The sequence below is a fragment of the Panicum virgatum genome, chromosome 7N (genome assembly GCF_016808335.1).
Source record: "Panicum virgatum strain AP13 chromosome 7N, P.virgatum_v5, whole genome shotgun sequence".
In the NCBI taxonomy this organism is placed as follows: domain Eukaryota; kingdom Viridiplantae; phylum Streptophyta; class Magnoliopsida; order Poales; family Poaceae; genus Panicum; species Panicum virgatum.
The window spans coordinates 36,688,088-36,708,116 of NC_053151.1; the positions used below are offsets into that span (position 1 = coordinate 36,688,088).

Genomic DNA, 20,029 nt, shown 5'->3' on the forward strand with positions numbered 1-20,029 from the left:
TGTATACGAACTCACAGTTCGTCGGCGGAAGCTTAAGGAACCAGGCGTTCGGCCACTTCCAGGAAATTACACATGTCAACCATGATAACGGTATTTAGTCTTGTGTACCGATAGATGAACACTTACTTCAAACAAGAACCGAGGAGCGTGGCTGTTTTCCCCCATTCTGTATTTTGACTTCGTTTCAAGTATTTAGATTATTTCATGAACTCGATTGTAACATCCTGCCGGGATACTCCGGCCATTGGCCCGGATACTCCGGGCGTAGAGTTTCTATTTCCCCTAATTTGATCATCAGAGTCCCACAAATATAATAAACACTCTATTTCTCTCTCTCAGCAGCTCACTTTCACTCCCTCCCCGTTTCCTCTCTTCCTCTCACTCCCTCACCTTGTACTGCCTCTCCCCCAAGCCCTAACCTCCAAATCCCCCATCCCAACTCGACCCCAAAGCCATAGAAGCTTCCAACCGGCGTGGGGAACCTTCCTTCTAGCTTGTACTAGTTCAATCCGTCTTTTGGGGATGTTTAGAAGGGTTTCCTCGGGTCAATAATCTCTTTTTGCATCACTTAAGCGGATCCCATCATCGTTTGGGCGATGCCCTAGCTCGGGCTGGGCAGAAAGTTGTGACCGGTATGGTTTGACCGGTTGGGGTCCGGATACTCCGGGTTTGGAACACTCCGGGCGAAACTCCGGGTATAAGCCCGGATACTCCGGGTTTGGGACACTCCGGGGGGAACTCCGGGTATAGGCCCGGAAACTCCGGACTTGGGGGGTCCGGACACTCCGGATAGTGGTCCGGATATTCCGGATCTCTGGAAATATTGTCAACTAGTATGGGTATATTTTTATGTAGATTATTAGTACTTATACTCGTTCAATGACTAATTTATCATTACAAGTCATAATTTCATTTCTCATATCATATGCATATGTGTAGCAACCACCGTAGAGGAGGTTATGTACGAGGTGATTGCGGAGCCCCAGGAGCAGCCGGAGCAAGCCAAGCAAGAGGTTCACAAGGACTCGGCCCAAGGCCCAGTTGACCTTAGCTATGAGCAGCAGCCCGAAGGCAAGCCCTGGTGCATGTCCTATTATTTCAAATTTATGACACCTATACATGTTTCTATTACTTGTGCATTAGGTTTAGGAATTATTTAGAACTCTAGTTGCATGATCCCTAGGTTCTCTGGAGTTATACTAGTATGTATAGGACGATAGAAATGCTATGCTTAATAAAATCTCGGTAGAAGTCGAGTGATTTCTGGTCACTCGCGAGATATATGATATCTCGTTATTTTGAGTATATGGAATATTGGAATAGGTTGGAGAAGGAAAAGAAAATGGAGACCGGGCGGGGAAAGGCTAGCCCCGTCTGTGTCGGTTAAGGACCGTTCGTTGTCTGGCCCTGTGATTGAGTTTGAATTGTACTAGCCACATGCCGGGAGTAGGATGTAGTCGAAACCAGTAAGCCTAGTACTGCCCTGCTTCGAAAGTACAGAACTTCATCACCACCCCTTAGGGCGAGTCGAGTAGTCGCGGAGAATTGGGGATGCATGTATTTACTTTTGGTGGTCTCTCGTTGAGCTCGGCTGACTATATGTAGGTGGGGCGGTTCTGTAGTTCGAGGCGGAGAGTGGAAGGGTTGGCTCGTAGGGTTCGACGGGGCTTTTGCGTGCCGTGTTGGTTAAGTCCACCTTGCAAGGTTAAATCGAATCGATTCGCCGTCAGTTGCTCTCGGATATGAGCACCTTGATCGCAGCACCGCATCGTAGTAATGCTTTATAGAATATAAGTGATGGTTGGAATTATTTATCCTGAATTAATATTCAATGTTTGCTATGGTTGCTTAGAAGATGCAATTACTAGTTGATGGTTTAAACATATAGAATATGGAGTTAAAAGTTGAAATTAAGGAATTATTTTAGTTGCTTTTTCTGCAATATAAACCACCAGCCAAATGTCTTGCATGTCTAGGTATGTGGGCTAAGTATACTCACTGGTCGGGTAAGTCTTGCGGAGTATTAGTTGCTCAGGGTTTGTTGCCACCCAAAAATATATTTCAGAACACCCCGATGTCGACTTCTGCCCTTGCTGTGCCAAGTTCATCCACCGAGATGCAGAGGGGTGGGAAGTGGTGGATCGAGACCAGTAGGATAGGAAGGCGACGGGTTGCACACTTGAGGGCAGAGTGTGCAGCCCCTCTGTTTTGCTTGGACCGGTCTGACCGGTAGGAGGTACCGGTCTAACCGGTGGTCTTGGGCAGGTCATGGGTAACCGGTCTGACCGGTTGAGAGAACCGGTCTGACCGGTTGAACAGAATCTAAACTAGAGTAGTTAGTAAAGTGTAGGTCCTTTCTTATCGAACTTTGGTTACATCTATTGTAAAACTTGTAAAGTATGTAAGATAGTGTATATTTGAACTCAGTTTGGAAAACTATTGTATTTGAACAGTGGTTAGTGTAGGCCGAGGGGCACCGGTCTGTCCGGTGTTGGGAACCGATGTGACCGGTTGTGTTGGACCTGAACCAGGGAGTTAGTTTAGTTGCAGGTTCTTTTCTTTGAACTTGTTTCGTTATTGTAAAGTTTGAACATTATGTAATCTTTGTAAATTATGTAAGTCATGGTATATTTGAACTCGGATTGTAAAACTATGGTATTTTCACTGGGTTTGTAAAAGTTATGTATTACCTTGTGTCGAGTTGTTGTATTTTCAAGTATTTTGTCGTGCTGTACCATCTGCGCCCGCCTTCGCGTGGGACTACCGGTGTTGTTTCGATCGGGCCGTGGGTTGAAAAAGGATCGCCAAATTAAGCCATTAAACGAATGTGCCTGATGTGTTCAAATGACGGCCATTACGCTTAATTAGAGTTTTAATTTGGCGGTTCCGTCACATCGATGAGGTAAATATGGCGTCACTGCCTAAATTTATTAGCATCTGTTCTAACTTTTTTTGCATCTGTTCTAACTTTTTTTTAGAGAGGAAAAAAATCCAAAAGCTCTTTGAACAACGAATAACAAAGGAAATTGCTTTTGTGGTTACATCACAGGCTACTCTGATCTGCCAAATGCCCAAAGCATGGATCAGACATGGACGGATCACACTCTGAACTTCTCAAGGCACATGCACAATAAATCAGTGCGGATGCAACAACATTCGAGCCTTCGAGGACAGATACCCATTACCATCAGTGCGTCTAGCGTTGTCAGGCAAACAAGCAATTCCTTGTATGACAACAAATCAAACTTCGACGCGTATGTGCAGCGCTTCCCCATCGAGGCAGTTGTCGCCTTCTTATCTGAAGAAAATGTCGTGCTCGATCGCATGAGCCATCACGCTTAGCCTTGCTCCCTAGATTTCACTGATGCTAGCTTGTGGTATCTCTGCTCCTTCCTGCGTGGCGGCACGGGGAGCTTGGGCACGGCGAAGCACTGGCACTGCCGCCGGAGCCGGTCCAGACCCTTCACCCTGATCCTGAGCCGCAGCCGCTTGATCTTGTCCAGAATGGCCCTGAAACCCTTCTGCAGCTTCGCGTTGGCCTTGGTGAAGCTGATCAGCCGTCTCTTGCTCCTCTTCTTCACCACCGCTGCAAAATAACCAAAGAAAATTGTGGTGAAATGCGCCGCTTTTCGGTTGTTTTGGTTTGAGGAGTAAGGTGGTATATTGTCATCTCATTTCTCACATTTCTATTATTTGGTTGAGAATGGGAATGGATTAGACCATCACCACATTATTCCTCGCATGCATATAATTAGTAATAAACAAGAGGAAATAAATTCATCCCTCCAAAACTCATATGGAATGGACTCACAACGAACCACTGCCCCTTAATTTTCTCCTATGGGCTAATTCCAACTGAAATGGAACTACCATACAGCCAGAATAGATCTAAGGAAATAGGAAAGAGCAAATATTCGGCCGTGAAATCCTTATTGGATTAGAATACTTTACCACAATTTAATAAGAATAAGAATATCAAGATCAAGAAAAACATCCACCTCTTAGTTTTTTTAATTATTGAATTCATTATTCGACGTAGTCTAGATCCATGGATCCGAGACGAAGAGAAGAGGCCAGTTTTTTTACTTATTCAGTTAAACCGAAAATTTGTTATAGAAGCAAATAGCAACAACCAATTTATAATGTAAAGAAATATTTTTTTTGAAACGAAATTTTATACAAGAAAGCAAGAAGGAAACTGGCAAATTTGGCCACCATGGTTCCATGATGCTGTGCCGTTCCATTTGATGCGGTCGGCAACTGCACGTTCGGAAAGGTTGCTGTTGGCTCAGCCAATCGAACCTTGTACGGTTCGAGGAAAGTAGCTTGCATCTGCAAATCTGGGTTTGCAAGCAGCAATCATGCGGCACTTTTTCATTGGCGTCTGGAACTGGAACTTGTGAGTACCCGCAACCAACAGGACTCGCAACAGTTGCCTCATTTTCCCAATTACTAGCAAGAAAGAAATGCTTGGGAGGGGAGGGGAGGGGAGGGGGAGCGGTTTACCCTGTGATCTGGTCTTGTCGTGGTTCCCTCGTAGGCTCGCGTCCTGGATCACCTCCGTCAGGGCCTCCAGCCGCTGCCGCATCCGGCTCTGGATGTGGCTCCGGGTGCACTTGATGTGGTACTTGACGTAGGCCTGGAAGTTGAGCAGGATCCATGCCGTCTTGGCGGCCCGCTTCTTCCCCCTCACGTGCCGCGACACAACGCCTGCGTGGGGGCCCAAGAAGCATGAGACCGGAGCCAAACAAGCCCACCACAGCTACCGCTTGGGAGGAGGAGGAGGCGCCGGCAGCGGCCGCCGGGGCGTTCACGAATCACGACGTACCGAAGGACACGAAGCCGCCGTTGGTGGTGAGGCGGTGCACGTGCTCGCCGCGCAGCTCCGGCGGCGGGATCGGCGACCAGCTGCACTTGGGCGCCCTGGCGAACGAGTTCCCGAGGTCCTGCAGCTCCTGGAAGAAGGAGGTCGCGATGGCCAGGTCGGTGTCGTCCCTGAAACGCATCGGGAAGATGGCGTGTATCCTCTCGGCCTGCAGGGCATGAGCAAACACGATGCTGAGAATTGAGATCCTTTGCTTTTCTGAAGATTAATTTTTGTTTCTGCGTTGCAAGGAAGGAGTGATACGTACCGTCTTGCTGACGAAGAAGGGCTCACTTTGGCTGTACACGAGCTTCATCGTGCCGGACGGGCCGAGGCTCCCCAGCATGTCCCTGAGCTGCGAGCTCAGCACCACGGATTGCAGCAGCGACACCTGGTTGATGGCCTTCACGCGATCTGTGCAGAAGCTCCAAGAGCACGCAATGCAATGGATTGGAGTTCCAAAACAATTGGAACTTGGAAGAGGAGTGTTGAGCTGTTCGTACCTTTGGGTCGGGCGAGGGCGGAGAAGTTCAGTTTCAGCGTCAGGACGTACCCTTCTCGGGGCGGCTCGACGACCTCCGCGAACTTGTGGTACGCCTTCCTCGTCTCCTGCAGAGTGGCTTCGGGCAAGCCGCTGGAGGAGGGTGAAGCCTCGTGGGAAAGAGATGGCGTCGATATCGACAGGTACACGTTCTCGGGATCCGACGCTGAAGCCTGCAACGTTTTTGCAGATGCATGATGGTTTTCTCGTGGCTTCCATAGTTCCATGTGTTTCTTCATCGAAGGTGCTTGGAAACGGTATTACCTCCACATGGTATCGGATCGATCCAAACTCGAAGAAGGTGTGATCAACAGGCATTGGTCTTTCAGCACTGCAACAAAAAAAAACCATGGGACAGTTTGTATGTGATGCGAGGATGATGTCTGGATGTATGTAGGAGCAGCACAACTCTAGCAGTGATGGTGTATCAAACTCATGGAAGTTGTCTCAAAACAAGTAATTCCCTTTCGGATTGCGTTAGCAGGGCAGATTTTCGAGGTCCAGGGATTTCAAGATTGTTCTGCAGATCAGTGCAGAATAATCATGGCTAGAAAGAACTACTCGGCTACCCATCACAATTCACATTGGTTTTTACAGGAAAGTTACAAGAGAGTAACAAACTGCAACTCACCTCTGCATTCTCGTCAGGATTTCAACCAGCGCCTGTGATCCGCTGCTGAAGAACGCCATGGTGCTGGTACCGTCAGTGCTTAGCATCCAGGTGCAGCTCCTTTAAAAGATCAAATAAAAGGGAAAGGAGAAGGGAGAGGTACATGTGTCGCTTTGCTATCAGGATCATGGTCTGGTGGACGAAAAACAAATTCCTGAGACATCAGGGAGAGGACACTGGTGACTGCATGACTGGTGAGACTATATTGTATGACGGGGACCTCTCCTGGCTGTTGCTGTTGAACTGCTTCTGAAGCAACCTCCTGAGCTCAGCCATCCCGATTGCTTTGTTTCCAATGCACTCCACAATCATTTCAGGCTTCTCCCATTGCTGAAGCTGCGGATGACAAACTGCACAGCTGAATATGGAAATTCTTGAACGGTGGCAAGAGTTGGATCTGAAACAGGCAGTAAAGATGATATCCACCTGGTGATCCTTTCCCCCCTAATTCAACAAGAAATTGGAGTAAACCCTACCTACCAAGTCCATCCCCTTTTGTTTGGAAAGAAAAATTAAATCAACTGCACCTATCAGTAGGTGAAACATGTGTAATGACATCATCGACAGTAACATAGACTGAGGTAGGCAAGTTTATTCGAATTGAGTTGCACACTCATGTTACAACATCGGAACCCTGAAGATATTTTGGATCACGTCAACCACATTCTAATCTCCTTTTTTTAAGAACGGAAAAAGGAAGTAGCAGCAACTACATTCCTATGTTTGAACCTAAGTACAGTGTCACGCAGTCAACTAAGGATTGTGCAGGATGCAATAGAATCCAGAAGCCATGTATGAGGAATAACTTTGCAGCCAACTGTGGCTGCCAATTCTTCAGCCTCAGCTTCTCTCTTTTTGATGATCTCATTAAGGGTGTCTAGATTGTTCCCTTGTGGTGGCTCTACGCTGTAGAGAATCAATGATGTACTAGAAAGCTCGCTCTTCTCCAAAATCGACCCCCCTGCTGCCGCAATCAAATCTTCAAGGTTAATCTTGTATGCTGGCATGAAATGGCCACTGAAATAGAAGGTCAACCCAGCAAACAGACTTGGTGCCTACAGAACAAAAAATATATGCAGTCAGTATACCAACAAGATTGTCACTATGAAGTAGTCATAATTTAGCTTATTTACTCCCAGAATTTATTTGCAAACCTGGTGTATCGCTCGAAGCCTTCCTGTGCGGGGGCCATCAAAAGAGCCATGAACATCACACCTGACCTCATAGGGCTCTTCTGGGACTGGTTCTCTAGCCTCAATACAGGCCTTCAGCCCTAATTACCACATGCAAATTTGCATAAGAATACCTTCCTTGAAGAACAGGACAATCTAAGCGTAAGCAAAAAAATTGATGCAAATAATTTACTAAGTGACGAATTGACGATATACTAAGCTCAAGTTATCAAGTACCACACTAGGAGACAGCACTTAGTCAAACAATCATGTCTAACTTGCAAATTGCAATGGACCCAAAATCACAATGGATAAAAAAAAGCATAATTCTTTTAGCCACAAGTATATTTACTGATCTACAGAGAAAATGTACTCACAATTTACATTGAGAACCCATTTCCCAGCTAAAATAGCCATGAGAACTTTGAGTGTCCTAGAACAAGCTCCACGTTCATCAGTATTAGCAATCACATGAGTCACATTTGAGCTCCAACTGTTAGTTACTGTGATGCCAGTTCGATGCTCAAATTTGTCCAAGATTTCCTGTTAAGTTATGAATATTTCAGGGCATATTACATATTTGAATAAGTTATGATGTACCTCGATTATGCAGATCACAGAAGAAACAATTACCCTCTCATGGCCACTGAGGGCAGATCCACATATCACCCATTCACTAGTCATAACAGGTGGGGCAGTCCAAAATTCATTGCTTTGCATTGGAGAAGGTGAATTCAGATCATCAATATCAGATGACGGTCTGGGTAATCAGAAGAAAAAGGGGTCATCAGAAGACAATCAGGTATAGCAAAATGCAGAGAATAACAGGCACAATGGACATACTGCTGTAGCTGGGTCTTCTTTTTTGACTTTGATCTTTCACAAGGTAACCTTTTTGAAGAATGAGTAGAACAAAGCATAACAAAGTTTTCCTGGAGCAATTCACATTTGTTCAGTGAGACAATTGACTAAATATTTTACCAGAGGAAAGGGCAAGCATTTTCACTGAATACATGATGGACAATGTAGATTTAAGTAACAAGACTTACTTCATCCCATCTGCAGCCTTTGATCCTGTGGGCACATGGGACATGAAAGCTCTTGCGGCAGCTCTTCACAAGGCAGCCAAGTGCCGCACCTTTCAAGCCACAAACACTACACTTAATCTTAGAAGCACGGGCCAACTCAGGCTCCAAGTTGTTTGCAATATCACCAGTGAAGAATGCTTGAGGAGCCCTGTATTGGTACCATAAATTAGTACAGTAAATAATTTTATTGAAGAACTCTGTATGTGTTCGTTCAGAAATATTATTGTGGAAGTTGCCAAGAACATACCATTCAATGCATTTCTCATGGACATGCTGAACATTTGATTTCCAAGCTTGGTCAGCCTGTAATGGCTCCCCATGTAGATAATGCGACAAAGGGCCAGTACACTGTAAGTTACAATTTACATTAGATTCTTCAAGTTTACAAGAAAATCAGCAGGTATACTAATTACTATTGGACTAAGATAAACTCTTGTTTAAGTTCTGCAAGACCGACCTCAGTGACTTGGGAAGAATGGCAAAATTCACATTTCCAAGCACTGGCCATGGTTGTTTGTCCTGTATTTATGTTCAAAATCACATTAGTATTTTGCATTTCCAAATATTCAGAAAGGAGATCAGATAGAAACAGCTCTTACTTTGAACCTGATCGTTTGATTTTTGCTTCTTCAATTCTCTGGTATGTTCATCCATTACATTTGCCTCTCTTTTCAGTGCAGTTTGAAGAGGTGACCTGCTTGTTATCTGACAGAATAGCTAACATTTAGTAGTGAAGCTACAGAGAATATGTTTCTAAATAACTTTTCAAAAGGAAAAATAGATTGCCAAGATAGAATAGAATTTACCAGTTCTCCTTCAAGATTATTGCTATCACAATCCAAATCCCCAGGGCCATCAGAAGATTGTGACCCAGAATGCCCCTTTTGGACAAGGACTGTTGGTGCAACAGCTGCATCAGCAGCTTTGTTCTCAAATGCAGGATCTCTTGTTTGAACACCCTCCATGTTCCCAAACACAGGTCCAGTCGATTGGTTATATACTAACTTTGAAGTGACAGGGTTGTAAGATTTCATCTGGTCAGATTTCTCTACCCCACTTTTATTCCCTGATTCTGGTGTTCCATGGGATGCTGTCTTTGCAACTGAACAAAGAGAAGATTTTGCCCCACCAATCAGCCTTTACTCTGACATCCCACTAGTTATTAACAATGTCTAGATTTCATATACTGCAAACATGGAATGGAAAAAGAATGTACCAGGAATGTGAAGTTGAGCATCCTGTTCCAGAATCATGGTGCTGACTGTAGAACGGAGGCTCCTGAGAATGCCCACTATCGCCTCAAGGTGAGAAGCTGGCCTTAAATCTGCCAAAAAAAAACTGAGATCAAATAAAGAACAGAGGCCTCAATCAGAATTCAGAAACAATTCGGCGAGCCATGATATACCCTGACAACGATATGCCGATTTGCAAATGGCACAGCTATAACCATTCGAAGTCCGTGTGGCAGCACAGTTGCTGAAAGAATCCGACAAAATCGTCAGTCGCCACTCGCCAGAGCTCACAACTCGCAAGGCAAGATGAGTAGAGGGTAACGAACATCAGTTGGTTGAGGAGTGCGAAAAAAATAACTACCTGCATGATGTGTGGTGGCACGGTAGCATTGTAGGCGCGCTGAGCAACTTCATGCTGCCAAACAAATGTTTTTTTTTCGTATCAGACCACCGAGAAGTTCAGAATACGAATCCGGAAAGGATTGGAAAGCATCATTTTGCCCGGATCTAGCGCTAGCAAATCTTAGGCCTAGTGAGATCGTAAACGGTAAAAATGACACCTTTAACATTCAGCGCAGGCAACAATAAAAAGAAAACAAATCATCCTACATTCCTACTGCTATCTTTCGTTCGATTGTGACGAAGCCGCATCTAGACCACAAGCAAAGGAAAAGAGAAGGAGCACGGGACGGATTGACCCACCAGACGGGGCAGGTGAGCTCCAGCTCCATCTTCTGCAGGTTGAGCACCAGCGGGTTCAGGAACCTCCTGAGGCTATCCATCCTCTCCGGCCACGAGAGACGAGATCACCGAGCCTCTCCCTCCGAAATCGCCCTCGGGAAGGGCTACAGCCGTAGAGGGGCGGGGAGCCGGCGGAGGGCGAGAGACAGATGCGGTGCCGAGGGACTTGAAAGCTTGAGCTTGGGGCGCGGGGCTTTGGCGCCAGGTAAATACGAGGGGAGAGGGCGGCCAGTCGGGGTCTCGGAACTGGAGGGAAGTGGCGCGCAGGCGGGAGGCGGCCGATGGAAATGTTTGGGGAGCGCGTGGAGGCGGCGGCGGAAAATGTTTGGACGGGGGGGTCTGAACCGGACGCCACTCGCGCGGGAGGGCGGGAGATTTTCGGGCGGCGGGGAAAGGGGCAGTTCTAGGTTCTTGACCATTTTTGTGGCCGGGGGGGACTGGCTGTTTCGAGCGCCCCGCGCGCGCAAGGCCGCAAGGGCAGGCGGCGGCAGGCGTCCGGCGGCTCGGCCGTCGGCCGCTTTCGCCTTCCGGGAGACGAGGCGAGGCGGGCTGGGTTGCGTAGGGATGCCAGGTTATTGGGCCGGACCGTGTGTGCGGGGCCTCATGGACGGCCTGCTGAAAAGGTGGCCCGGGGGGTGGGGGGGGGGGGCGCGTGTCTCTGAGCCCACTTTTGCGGTTTTGCCCCCGCAGCGTTCGTGGAATTAGAGGTGCAAATTGGATCATGTACAGCTTCAATTCTATGAAGTTCAAATATGGGGAAATTCCCTGTAAGGCCCTGAGACAAATGACACTTCCTTCTATGACCCTGGAAAGTTTAAACTCTCTTTTTTAGTCCTATTTTTATCTTGTATCCCTTACATGGCCCTACCATGAGATCTGTTAGGCCCATCCCGTTAAAGTTTCCAGTGGCACGTGAGAAGTAGAAGGATTAGACCAAAATACCCCCAAGGAAAATAGTCCCAACCCCTATAATCCAGGGGCACACCCCCCGAGCAGAGCCCCCAGGCCCCCCATCGCTCGCGAGCTCCCAGGCCCCTCGTCGCCCGTCCGGATCCCGCACGGCGGCAGCGTCAACCCCTGGACGGCGACGGAGCAGACAACGGGATGGCGACGCCCCCGATCTAGCGCGGACGGCGGCTCGCGCTTTGAGCAGACATGCGCGGACGGCGGCAGCTCGCGTTCAGGTGCGCGGACGGCGGCGGCTCGCGTTCAGGCACACGGACGGCGACGGCCCCAGGACACGCGCGCAGAGTGGTTCGTTCAGGCGCGCGGGCGGTGGCAGCCCTGGGACACGCGCGGGGTGTGGCGGAGGCCCCTGCAGCGGGACGGCCGCGGTGAGCGCTAGGGAGGCCGCCAAGGATAGCGACGACGGCGCCCACCACCTCCTGCACGCGGCGCTCTCCGGGCCTCCGCCGGCGGCGGCGATCGAGGAGCCGGCGCTGCCCACGGACGCGGCGAAGAGGACCGCGAGGGCGAGGCTGTGGAAGGCGAGGAACGCCGCGCAGAGGTAGAAGGCGTCCTGGCGCGCCGCGTCCATGCGCACCTCCAGCGCGCACGCGCTGCGGCCCAGGCGGCCCTCCTCCCGCTGCCACAGCTTGAGCAGGAGCAGGTGGCCTGCGCTCGTCGCGATCTCCCCGAGCGGGTGGGCCCCGCCCGCATCCGCCGCCGCCTTGTCGAGGGCTCGGGCTGCCTCCGCCTCGCCCCCATCGACGGAGATCGGGATCTCCACGATGTGGGCGTCGTTCTTGGCCGGCTCCGCCATGGCAGGAGAGGTTTCTTGGTCCGAGAACGGATCTTTGTGTGGGAGAGGAAACAGGGAAAGAGACAATCTCCTGGGGAAAGAGCCGAGTTCGATGTGAGATTGGAGTCGGGAAAGGGAAGCAGAGATGGCAAGGCGAGGGTCGAAGCACGATGATCTCTGGGTTGGGTGGGTTGGGCGCGCCGCGTCTTAAGGCAAGGAGGATCTGCTGTGTCCAACGGTCGGGTGGCCCTGGGACACGCGTGGGCGGTGGCAGGCTCAGGTTCACGTGGCCACGGGCGCGCACGCGGCTGGCGTGGGGGAGAGGCAGTGATGCACGCCGGCGGCCGCCGGGGAGAAGGAGGGGCAAAGGTCGGGGAGAGGAACGAGCACGCGGCGGTCGGGCGCTGGGGAGAGGCAGCGGCGCGCCGCGTCCGGCCGGCCGGAGCTCCGCCGCTGGGAAGAGGGAGAGGCCCGTGGCGGTGGGCGCGGGGGAGAGCAGGGGAGAGCGCGGCGGCCGGCCGGAGCTCCACCAGCGGGGGAGAGGCGCGGGAGCTTCAGAGGGAGTTTGGGGTATTTTTGTCTTTTCACAGCCACTTAACTGAGATTTGACGAGATCTCACGCATAGTTCAGCTAGGCGCTAGGCGGATTCTAGGCGGTGACCCTTAGCCTAGCGCCTAGTCGGGATTAATCGCGCCTAGGCGTTCCTAGGCGGTTTTCTAGGCGATGATCAATACATGCTTTAATTTATTAATACATACTTAAGTACTTGAAAGAAAAGAAAAAATAGAAGATCAATGGTCATGGAATAGGGAGAAAAGAGAAGAAAGGTCCATAAAAACGGCCCAGCCCACCTTATCCACCATAACAATGGCCCAGCCCATCTTATCCACCTTATCCCTTCCTCCTCCCACCCCTTGCTCGTGCACGCACCAGCGCCCGCCCCTGCGCCCGCCGCCGCCCGCGCCCTCCGCCGCTCGCACCCTCCACTGCCCGCGCCCGCGCCAACAGCCGCCCGCACAAGCCTGCGCGAGCGCCCGCCGCTGCCGGCAGCTCCTCCCCCACCGGCGACCTCTGCCAGGCGCTCCTCCACCCCCACCGGCGCTACCGACGAGCTGCCGCCGCCTAGGGGTCCGCCTACCCCCATAGGCGAGGCGGACACCCTCCGACTACCTAGTAATCGCGCCTAGGCGTGCCTAGGCGAGCGCCTAGCCGAACTATGATCTCACGGCAGGGCCATGTAAGGGAAGCAAGATAAAAATAGGGCTAAAGAAGGGAGTTTGAATTTTCTAGGGCCATAGAAGGAAGTGTCATTTGTCTCAGGGACTTACAGAGAATTTTCTCTTCAAATATTTGCCATGTTTGGTTTATTCTGGAACATTCTAGAATGTATCTTCTAGACTCCGCGTGAAGTACTAAATGAAGTCTATTTGCAAATCTTTTTCTGGGATGGATTTAATTTTTCGCGACGAATCTAATAATGGTAATTAATTAATAATTTGGCTACTGTGATGCTACATTAATCATCCTCTAATCATGCGGTCAAAGATCTTATTAGATTCTTCAGGGTTCCTAACGCAGGGGTTGTGGAGTTAGTTTTGTAAATTGTCTTTATTTGATACCTTTAATTAGCGGTCAAAGTGCGTTCGAGACTATTCTAGGAACAAATCAAATGGGGCTATTAATACTACTTTTCTAAAATAGTATCTCTATTTAAAAAAGTAGTACAAATATTTAAATTAAAGAGAGTTGAGGTGCATTTAAAGGTCACATATTTACACCACTACTTGGAATCTTGGTGCGATGCAGCTCGGCGTTGCAGCAGCGCTGCAGTAGCGCTCTCACATGCCGTCCATGGACCTGGGGACGTTATGAAAGAAAAAAATCAGATCAGGAAAACCATCCCGAATCGATTTGACAAGAGGTGTCAAATTAAGTAGAAAAAGTTTCAAGATCCGGGGAAAAAATCGAGATGAGAAAATAGCGTTTCCAATGAGAAAGTAAGTGAAGGAGTTTCATGTAAAAATGGTAAACGTAAAAGCGAAAAAAAACAGACATAGGGTTTGTACGTGTGGGAGCCAGCATGGCCCCCAAGCCCTAGCTCCTTGTGTTTTATTTGTGGGATGTGTGCCGTGTGGGTGGAGGATGGGGGATGGAGCCAACCAAACCGGAGAAACGAAGGGGTTGATTGGTTGCCCACACCAAGGCTGGGCCAGGCTGCTGGGAGCCTGGGATGCAGCATCGTAAGTTTGGTTCGCTGCACCACCTCATAAAACTGGCTCTGCGTATGCAAAAGGTATCACTAGACTTGGGCGTGATTGGTTTTCGGATCATGGCAGCCTGGCTCGCACCACGCATGCAGGCTCGCTCTAGCCAGGCCTGTCAGATGCAGCAGACATTTGTTTGGTTGGCGTTCGATTGCAGCTTGTCCAGCGGAAGAATTTGTTTGGTTGCCTGTCCGATCAGCCTTCTCACGTTGTGCGCTCGTCCTTGTGTGCTCATTTCTGCATCGCCTGGGCCTGGCCGGATGGAAACACCGAATTTTTCCGTATCCGGCGAGCCTAGCTCGGCGACAGCTTTTGCATCTAGCAGGCCTGGCCCAGACTCTGGTGCAGGTAACCAATCAAGAGCATATTGCATCTAGTGAACCTGGATGGCTAAAATACAGGCAACCAAATGCACCCTTTGGCTCCCAGGAAACGCCCGTGGAGTCTGTTTCCTACGGGCCAGGTTCGCTGGATGCAGATGGTCTTCCGCTAGTGATAGTATTATCCAGTTAATTAGCATATATTATTTAGTGTTAATGTTTTCCAAAGATGATTAAGGTTTAATGAGATAAACTAAGATATGTTCGAATATATTTATACAAAATAAACATCATAATGATATTTGGTTTACCTATTTTACCTTATGCAACATGTTTTCAAACAGGCAACCAAACAACTTCTTTCGATGGCCTGGATGAACAAATAAAGGCAACCAATCAAACAACCTTGCATCTGCAGAGCCTGGCCAGCGGAAGCCTGGCTCATAAATACGAACCAGGCTACGTTGAGAAGCAAACCAATCAAACCCGAAGAGTAGGATACACTATCGAGTTGTGAGATTCCGTATGAATAAAGAAAAAGGTTCAGTAAGAAATGTGTAATCAAGCATGTGCAAACTAAAAAAACTTTACATATAAAGGAAATGGAAAGGGAAATAAGAGACAACCAAGGTTGAGGATTTGTGCTCTCAAGCATGGTCTCCTTCAACTAATATGGAACCCAATTCATGGGTTCTTTTTTAGCAAGGGTGACCCTATTCAGGTCTTTGTGAAAGCGAGAGCAAATAAATCTTACAAGCATGCACAAAAATAATAATTCACGACTTGGTGGGATAGCTTGGAGTCATTAAATCTAACTGGAATAGCCTTGCTCAACCTAAAGCATATGGTGGCTGCTTGGATAAACCTATCTCTTAGCTGCTTGGATAAACAGATGTCATCTCAATGATTCTGTAATTTGGAGAAAAAAAATAGTAAGTTACAAGTATAATAGTAGCCCTAATATCTTCTGTTGCCCTGAGATTAGTGCCTCTCCTTTTTGGGAAGGGGTACTTTGGGCTTATAAGGCAGCTCAAGTAGGAATAAAGTGGAAGATAGGAGATGGTAAGACTGTTAAGTTATGGGAAGACTGGTGGTTTGGTAATTGTAGCCTAGCTACCCAATTTTGGGATTTGTATATAATTACAGATCAAAAAAATGTCTGTGTGGCAGATATTTGGAATGTTTTTGAGTTACAAATCTCCTTTAGGAGAGGAGTAACTGAAAATGGTATGCAAAATTGGCATATTCTAACTTCTATAGCTGAATCCATCAACTACATAGAGGATTGTGACTCAATTATTTGGGCCTTTGATGCTAGTTCTAACTTTTCTGTCCAATCCATGTACAAAACGATCAGTTTTAGAGGCATTCAGCCTGTCTTCACTCCTGTGGTTTGGGAGTTGAATGTCCCACCTAGAATTCATATATTTCTTTGGCTGTTGAGTAATAATAAAACTTTAACTAGAACAAATCTAGCTTAGAGAAGGAATCTTGACAATCAATCTTGCTTGCACTGCTCTGAAAATGAAATTGTCCATCATTTGTTTTTTGGCTGCTGTGTTGCCACAGCCCTTTGGAATTATATAGCTGACATCTTTGGTATCCCTATAGGGAGTAATTTTGAGTCTGTTGCCCGTTGGTGGGTGAGCAACAAAAGGAACAATGTACTCAATACTTGTGGTGCTGCTCTTCTTTGGAACATCTGGAAACTGAGAAATGAAATGTGTTTTCAGGGAAAAGTTTGGAAGGACGTGAAGGTTGTGCTGAACAAGATGGTCAGGGCACTGGAGAGCTGGACACCGATCTGCAGAGCTGGAAGCGTGGAGAAGATGGAGTGGGTCCTGGAACAACTGAAGCAAAAATCTCGCCAACCACTGCAGCTGACCTACAATGCGTCGGAGATGGGGAATGTTACACTGTCACCATTGGCTCTTCGTACATCAGAATTGGATCCATCTCTGGCGGCCTCCGGAGCCACGACTGAAGTTCGTTTAGAGCTGTCGCCGGATGTTACTACCCCAGATTTATCTATTTCACTTTGAACCTTTTCTGTAGCGGGCGCGCTTATAATACGTAACGGTGAACCTTGTATTGCGATGCTTTGTTTCCTTGAAATAAAGCCGGGAACCTTTTCTCTAAAAAAAATACATTTTTGTTTGCAGGTGTGGTTGCATTGATGTATTTTGGGGTGTGTATTGCTAATCAATCCATTGGCTTGAAACTGGATATTATGATAATATATCCCATCTCATAACGCTCATCCATTTAAATTTCTACTTTCCCCGTCTCCTACACAATGGGCTCTGTAATAACCTCCCGATGATGGATACTACCACTCCATGGTTGGAGAACAACACAAACATCGCTTGCCACCATGCTACTCGATTGCATACCAGACGAATCAGTATTTGGGATGAGTACGTATGTAAACTCAAGGTGACAAGGTGCCTGTCTGGCTATACCTTTTCCACCTCCCAAGTGCTCGATCTAGCACTTCTCTCCTTTGCCTCTGTTACCATTTCTTCTTTCTCTCTATCTACAGTTGGCTGTACATCTTGTCCCTCCGCAAGCCATTGACCAACACTGATGAGAGATGATGAATGAAAAGATAGAGTAGATCAGCACAGGCCCCCATCCAGTTATGACAGCTTGAAATGGACCAGGTTGGTACAGGAATCAAATCACTTGGGGGCATTACACTACCACCAATCAAACAATGGCAACCACAACGTCCAACTAATAAGCTCCCTTCTGGGAGGAAGATGGGAGCTGACCTACCCCTCTTATTGCCCCCAATAAAGAAATTGGAAAAGGCCTCAACCAGGATGTCCCACAAAGTCGTCAATGAAATTCCAAGTCCACCTGTATCAGCAACCACCTTATATTTCTCTCCCTAAACCCTAATAAAAAAAACGTGCTTACTACTCACGTTCCCAAAAAGAAAAATCTCTCAAACAGTTTTCTTTGAAAAAACAAGCTGAAGGCGGCGTGCAGTGTGTGCTTAGCAAATGCAAAATCTCATCGACCATATCGACATAGTCGGCTATTCTACGGGTTACATCAGCCATGAAAAATAACCTTGCCTTCCTGGTAATGGAGAGGCCAGCTAGCTGTTCTTTCCTTTCTTCCGAATTCGGGTCCTTCCTCGCAAAAAAAGGAAATAAAAATCCGGTCTCGTGCACACAACAGGCATCTAAACAACGGTGTTCCAAGCTGGTGCTCTTCCATATAAGGAACCCCCAGGCCACGCCCCCACGCCAGAGCCTTTGCCATCTTCACCGATGCGACGACACGCACGCCGTGCTCGTCCGCCGCAGCACCATTCTGGCCATGCGAATATGCATGTGAGCTGGTCAGCTCTTGGCTGCGGCTGTGCTCATCGGTAGAGAGAGCAACAGGGCTGAGCGAGCATGCACAAGATGAGAGCTCGTCCAGCCATCCGACACACACGACTTCATGCAGGGAGACAGAGGATGGATACACGATACACTACGGAAATTTAAAACAGTATGCAATGTAAATGTAACGATGCGTCAAACAAAATCTAGCACACGGCGGAGGTTTTCATCGATCTCGCTAGATCTAGAGAATCTAATGTAAGTGAGAAAAAAAGGAGAGCACATAGCAGAGGAGGCGGGAATGGCGAAACCACTTGATGATGATGTCTCTTGCAGCAGCTGCAGGTCGGAAGAAAAGCCTCGCGGGTCGCCGTCGATCGGCGGCTCCTGGCCAATGGCGCCGAACCACCTGTCCCGCCGGTCAGTCCTTAATCTGCAGCCAGCGGCCAAGCTGCGTCGGGTTGACAACGCCGGGGATGTGGGCCCCGCTGGTCATCAGCAGCCAGGACACCTCGGTGTACCTCCTCTTCGGGTCCGGCTCGCCCCGCGCCGCGGGAGTCGGAGCCGGTCCAGCGCGGCTCGGCTCGATCCGTCGCCCCAGGAGCGTGCCGTGGGCGAGGAACTCGTGGGCCAGGTGGCCGGCCAGCAGCTTGTTGCCGCCGCCGGCGGGGCCAGCCGGAGCCAGCTTCCCCGGCTCAGCTTTAGCCGGCACGGGGGCCTGCGCCTGCGCCGCCTGCAGCTCGCGCTCGCGCTCCTTGCGCTTGCCGAGAGCGACACGCGCCGCCTCCAGCTTCTCGCTGAGCGACATATCGACGGCTCCACTTCGTCCCTAGCCACGTCAGCAGGGAGCCGAGCCGTCGGGAAAAAAAGAAGACGGAGAGAAAGAGAGTTTTCTTTTCTCTCTCCCACTCTCTCTCTTGTGGCTGCGGACGAGGAAAAAAAAGGCAAACCAAAACAAGGGGAGGCAGATGGTCTCGGGCGAAAAAAAAAACAGATAAAGAGAAAGGCCGGCGGTGGGGCCCACCCGGGGCAGGACCGTAAATTCACAGGGCAAAGACCAAAAACAGAGGAGGAAACGGTGGGCGAGAGGGGCGAGCGAGAGGAGAGACAGGGAGGGGGGTGGAGGCACGAAAATTTCAGGTTAAGAGAGGAGGAGGGTGTGAGGAGGGGGCAGGCTATTATTTATACCGGTGGTCCTTCGAGAGATCCCTGGGATTCCGCTCTAATAACGAAACTGCCACCGAGTTTCCGCGTGGGCCTGACCTGCATGAGGGCATACTCGTGGTTATCGGTAAAATACGGAGGGTATTGTGGTCATCTGTTCAGGCGGGAGGGATGGCGCGCTAGGGGAACTCAGAGGGCGTGTACGCGCGGGTCATGGGCGTGAGCCCCGCCCGGGACCACCGCTCAGTGGAACGCAGGTGGGGAGTTTTGGTGTGAGTGTCTGAGCTCCAGGTGTCTGGTGCTTTGGACTACCCTGTTCCCCTTTTCTGTTTTCTCCTTTCGATCGATGATAAATGCTTTCCTTTTTGTGTTTTCAAAAAAAAATTCCGGGAAGATATGTACAAATTAAGTGTCACGCAGCTGGTAGCGTCGAGCCTATGTACAAAGCGAACTCTCTGGTTTGTAACAGCTTTCCGTTCACGCTAGATTAGTGGCTTCGTTGCAGCTTCAAATCCAGTGACAAATATGGTTTACGCAGCTAATAGGGGGAAATATGGTTTACCTCACCTCTTTCTTTTCAAACAAAACTACTGAGTCTGCCTCCGTCTTGACAGTTGTTGGCAAAAACGGCAAGAGAGCCCCAAGCGAATTGGTTAATTTCATTATTCAGAGTTGGTTAGGGTTAGACCTAGCTTTTGTCGCAAATACAATCAACCAAGAGAGTGAAGTGCGCAGTTTGGATAACATGTAAGAGAGGATACGAAAGAGTTACTTATTTTTATTAGACCATGTATTTTTAGACGAATCCAGGCAAAATTCATGGTTGGGCCAAATCGATTTCGGCCTTTGTACAGCTACAGATTCTCTCTGGTCTAGAAACAATATATTACTGG

The 20,029-nt window shown here is 48.8% G+C and overlaps 4 protein-coding genes across 4 annotated transcripts; all 4 read right to left on the bottom strand.

Annotated features, from left to right (window-relative positions):
• Positions 1-2,990: 2,990 nt before the first annotated feature.
• Positions 2,991-6,481, bottom strand: LOC120682210 (actin-related protein 2/3 complex subunit 2B-like). The gene is made up of 7 exons (XM_039964011.1): positions 6,037-6,481; positions 5,670-5,736; positions 5,368-5,578; positions 5,133-5,278; positions 4,829-5,033; positions 4,507-4,710; positions 2,991-3,586 (listed from the first exon to the last, which is right to left on the bottom strand). The coding sequence occupies exons 1-7, from the start codon at positions 6,120-6,122 to the stop codon at positions 3,339-3,341; spliced, it is 1,167 nt and encodes a 388-aa protein (XP_039819945.1). The 5' UTR covers positions 6,123-6,481; the 3' UTR covers positions 2,991-3,338.
• Positions 6,482-6,622: 141 nt separating this feature from the next.
• On the bottom strand, positions 6,623-10,645 carry LOC120682209 (BRCA1-associated RING domain protein 1-like). Its single transcript, XM_039964010.1, has 14 exons — positions 10,270-10,645; positions 9,929-9,982; positions 9,741-9,811; positions 9,552-9,659; positions 9,142-9,437; positions 8,935-9,040; positions 8,793-8,854; positions 8,583-8,683; positions 8,297-8,483; positions 8,091-8,179; positions 7,881-8,007; positions 7,625-7,790; positions 7,230-7,348; positions 6,623-7,130 (listed from the first exon to the last, which is right to left on the bottom strand). Exons 1-14 carry the CDS (start codon positions 10,347-10,349, stop codon positions 6,825-6,827), a joined length of 1,872 nt encoding a protein of 623 aa, XP_039819944.1. The 5' UTR covers positions 10,350-10,645; the 3' UTR covers positions 6,623-6,824.
• An 843-nt stretch (positions 10,646-11,488) lies between these two features.
• Positions 11,489-12,070, bottom strand: LOC120681207. Its single transcript, XM_039962728.1, has one exon. The coding sequence runs from the start codon at positions 12,068-12,070 to the stop codon at positions 11,489-11,491; it is 582 nt and encodes a 193-aa protein (XP_039818662.1).
• Positions 12,071-18,109: 6,039 nt separating this feature from the next.
• Positions 18,110-19,119, bottom strand: LOC120683940. The gene has a single exon (XM_039966030.1). The coding sequence runs from the start codon at positions 18,778-18,780 to the stop codon at positions 18,394-18,396; it is 387 nt and encodes a 128-aa protein (XP_039821964.1). The 5' UTR covers positions 18,781-19,119; the 3' UTR covers positions 18,110-18,393.
• Between the last annotated feature and the right edge of the window lie 910 nt (positions 19,120-20,029).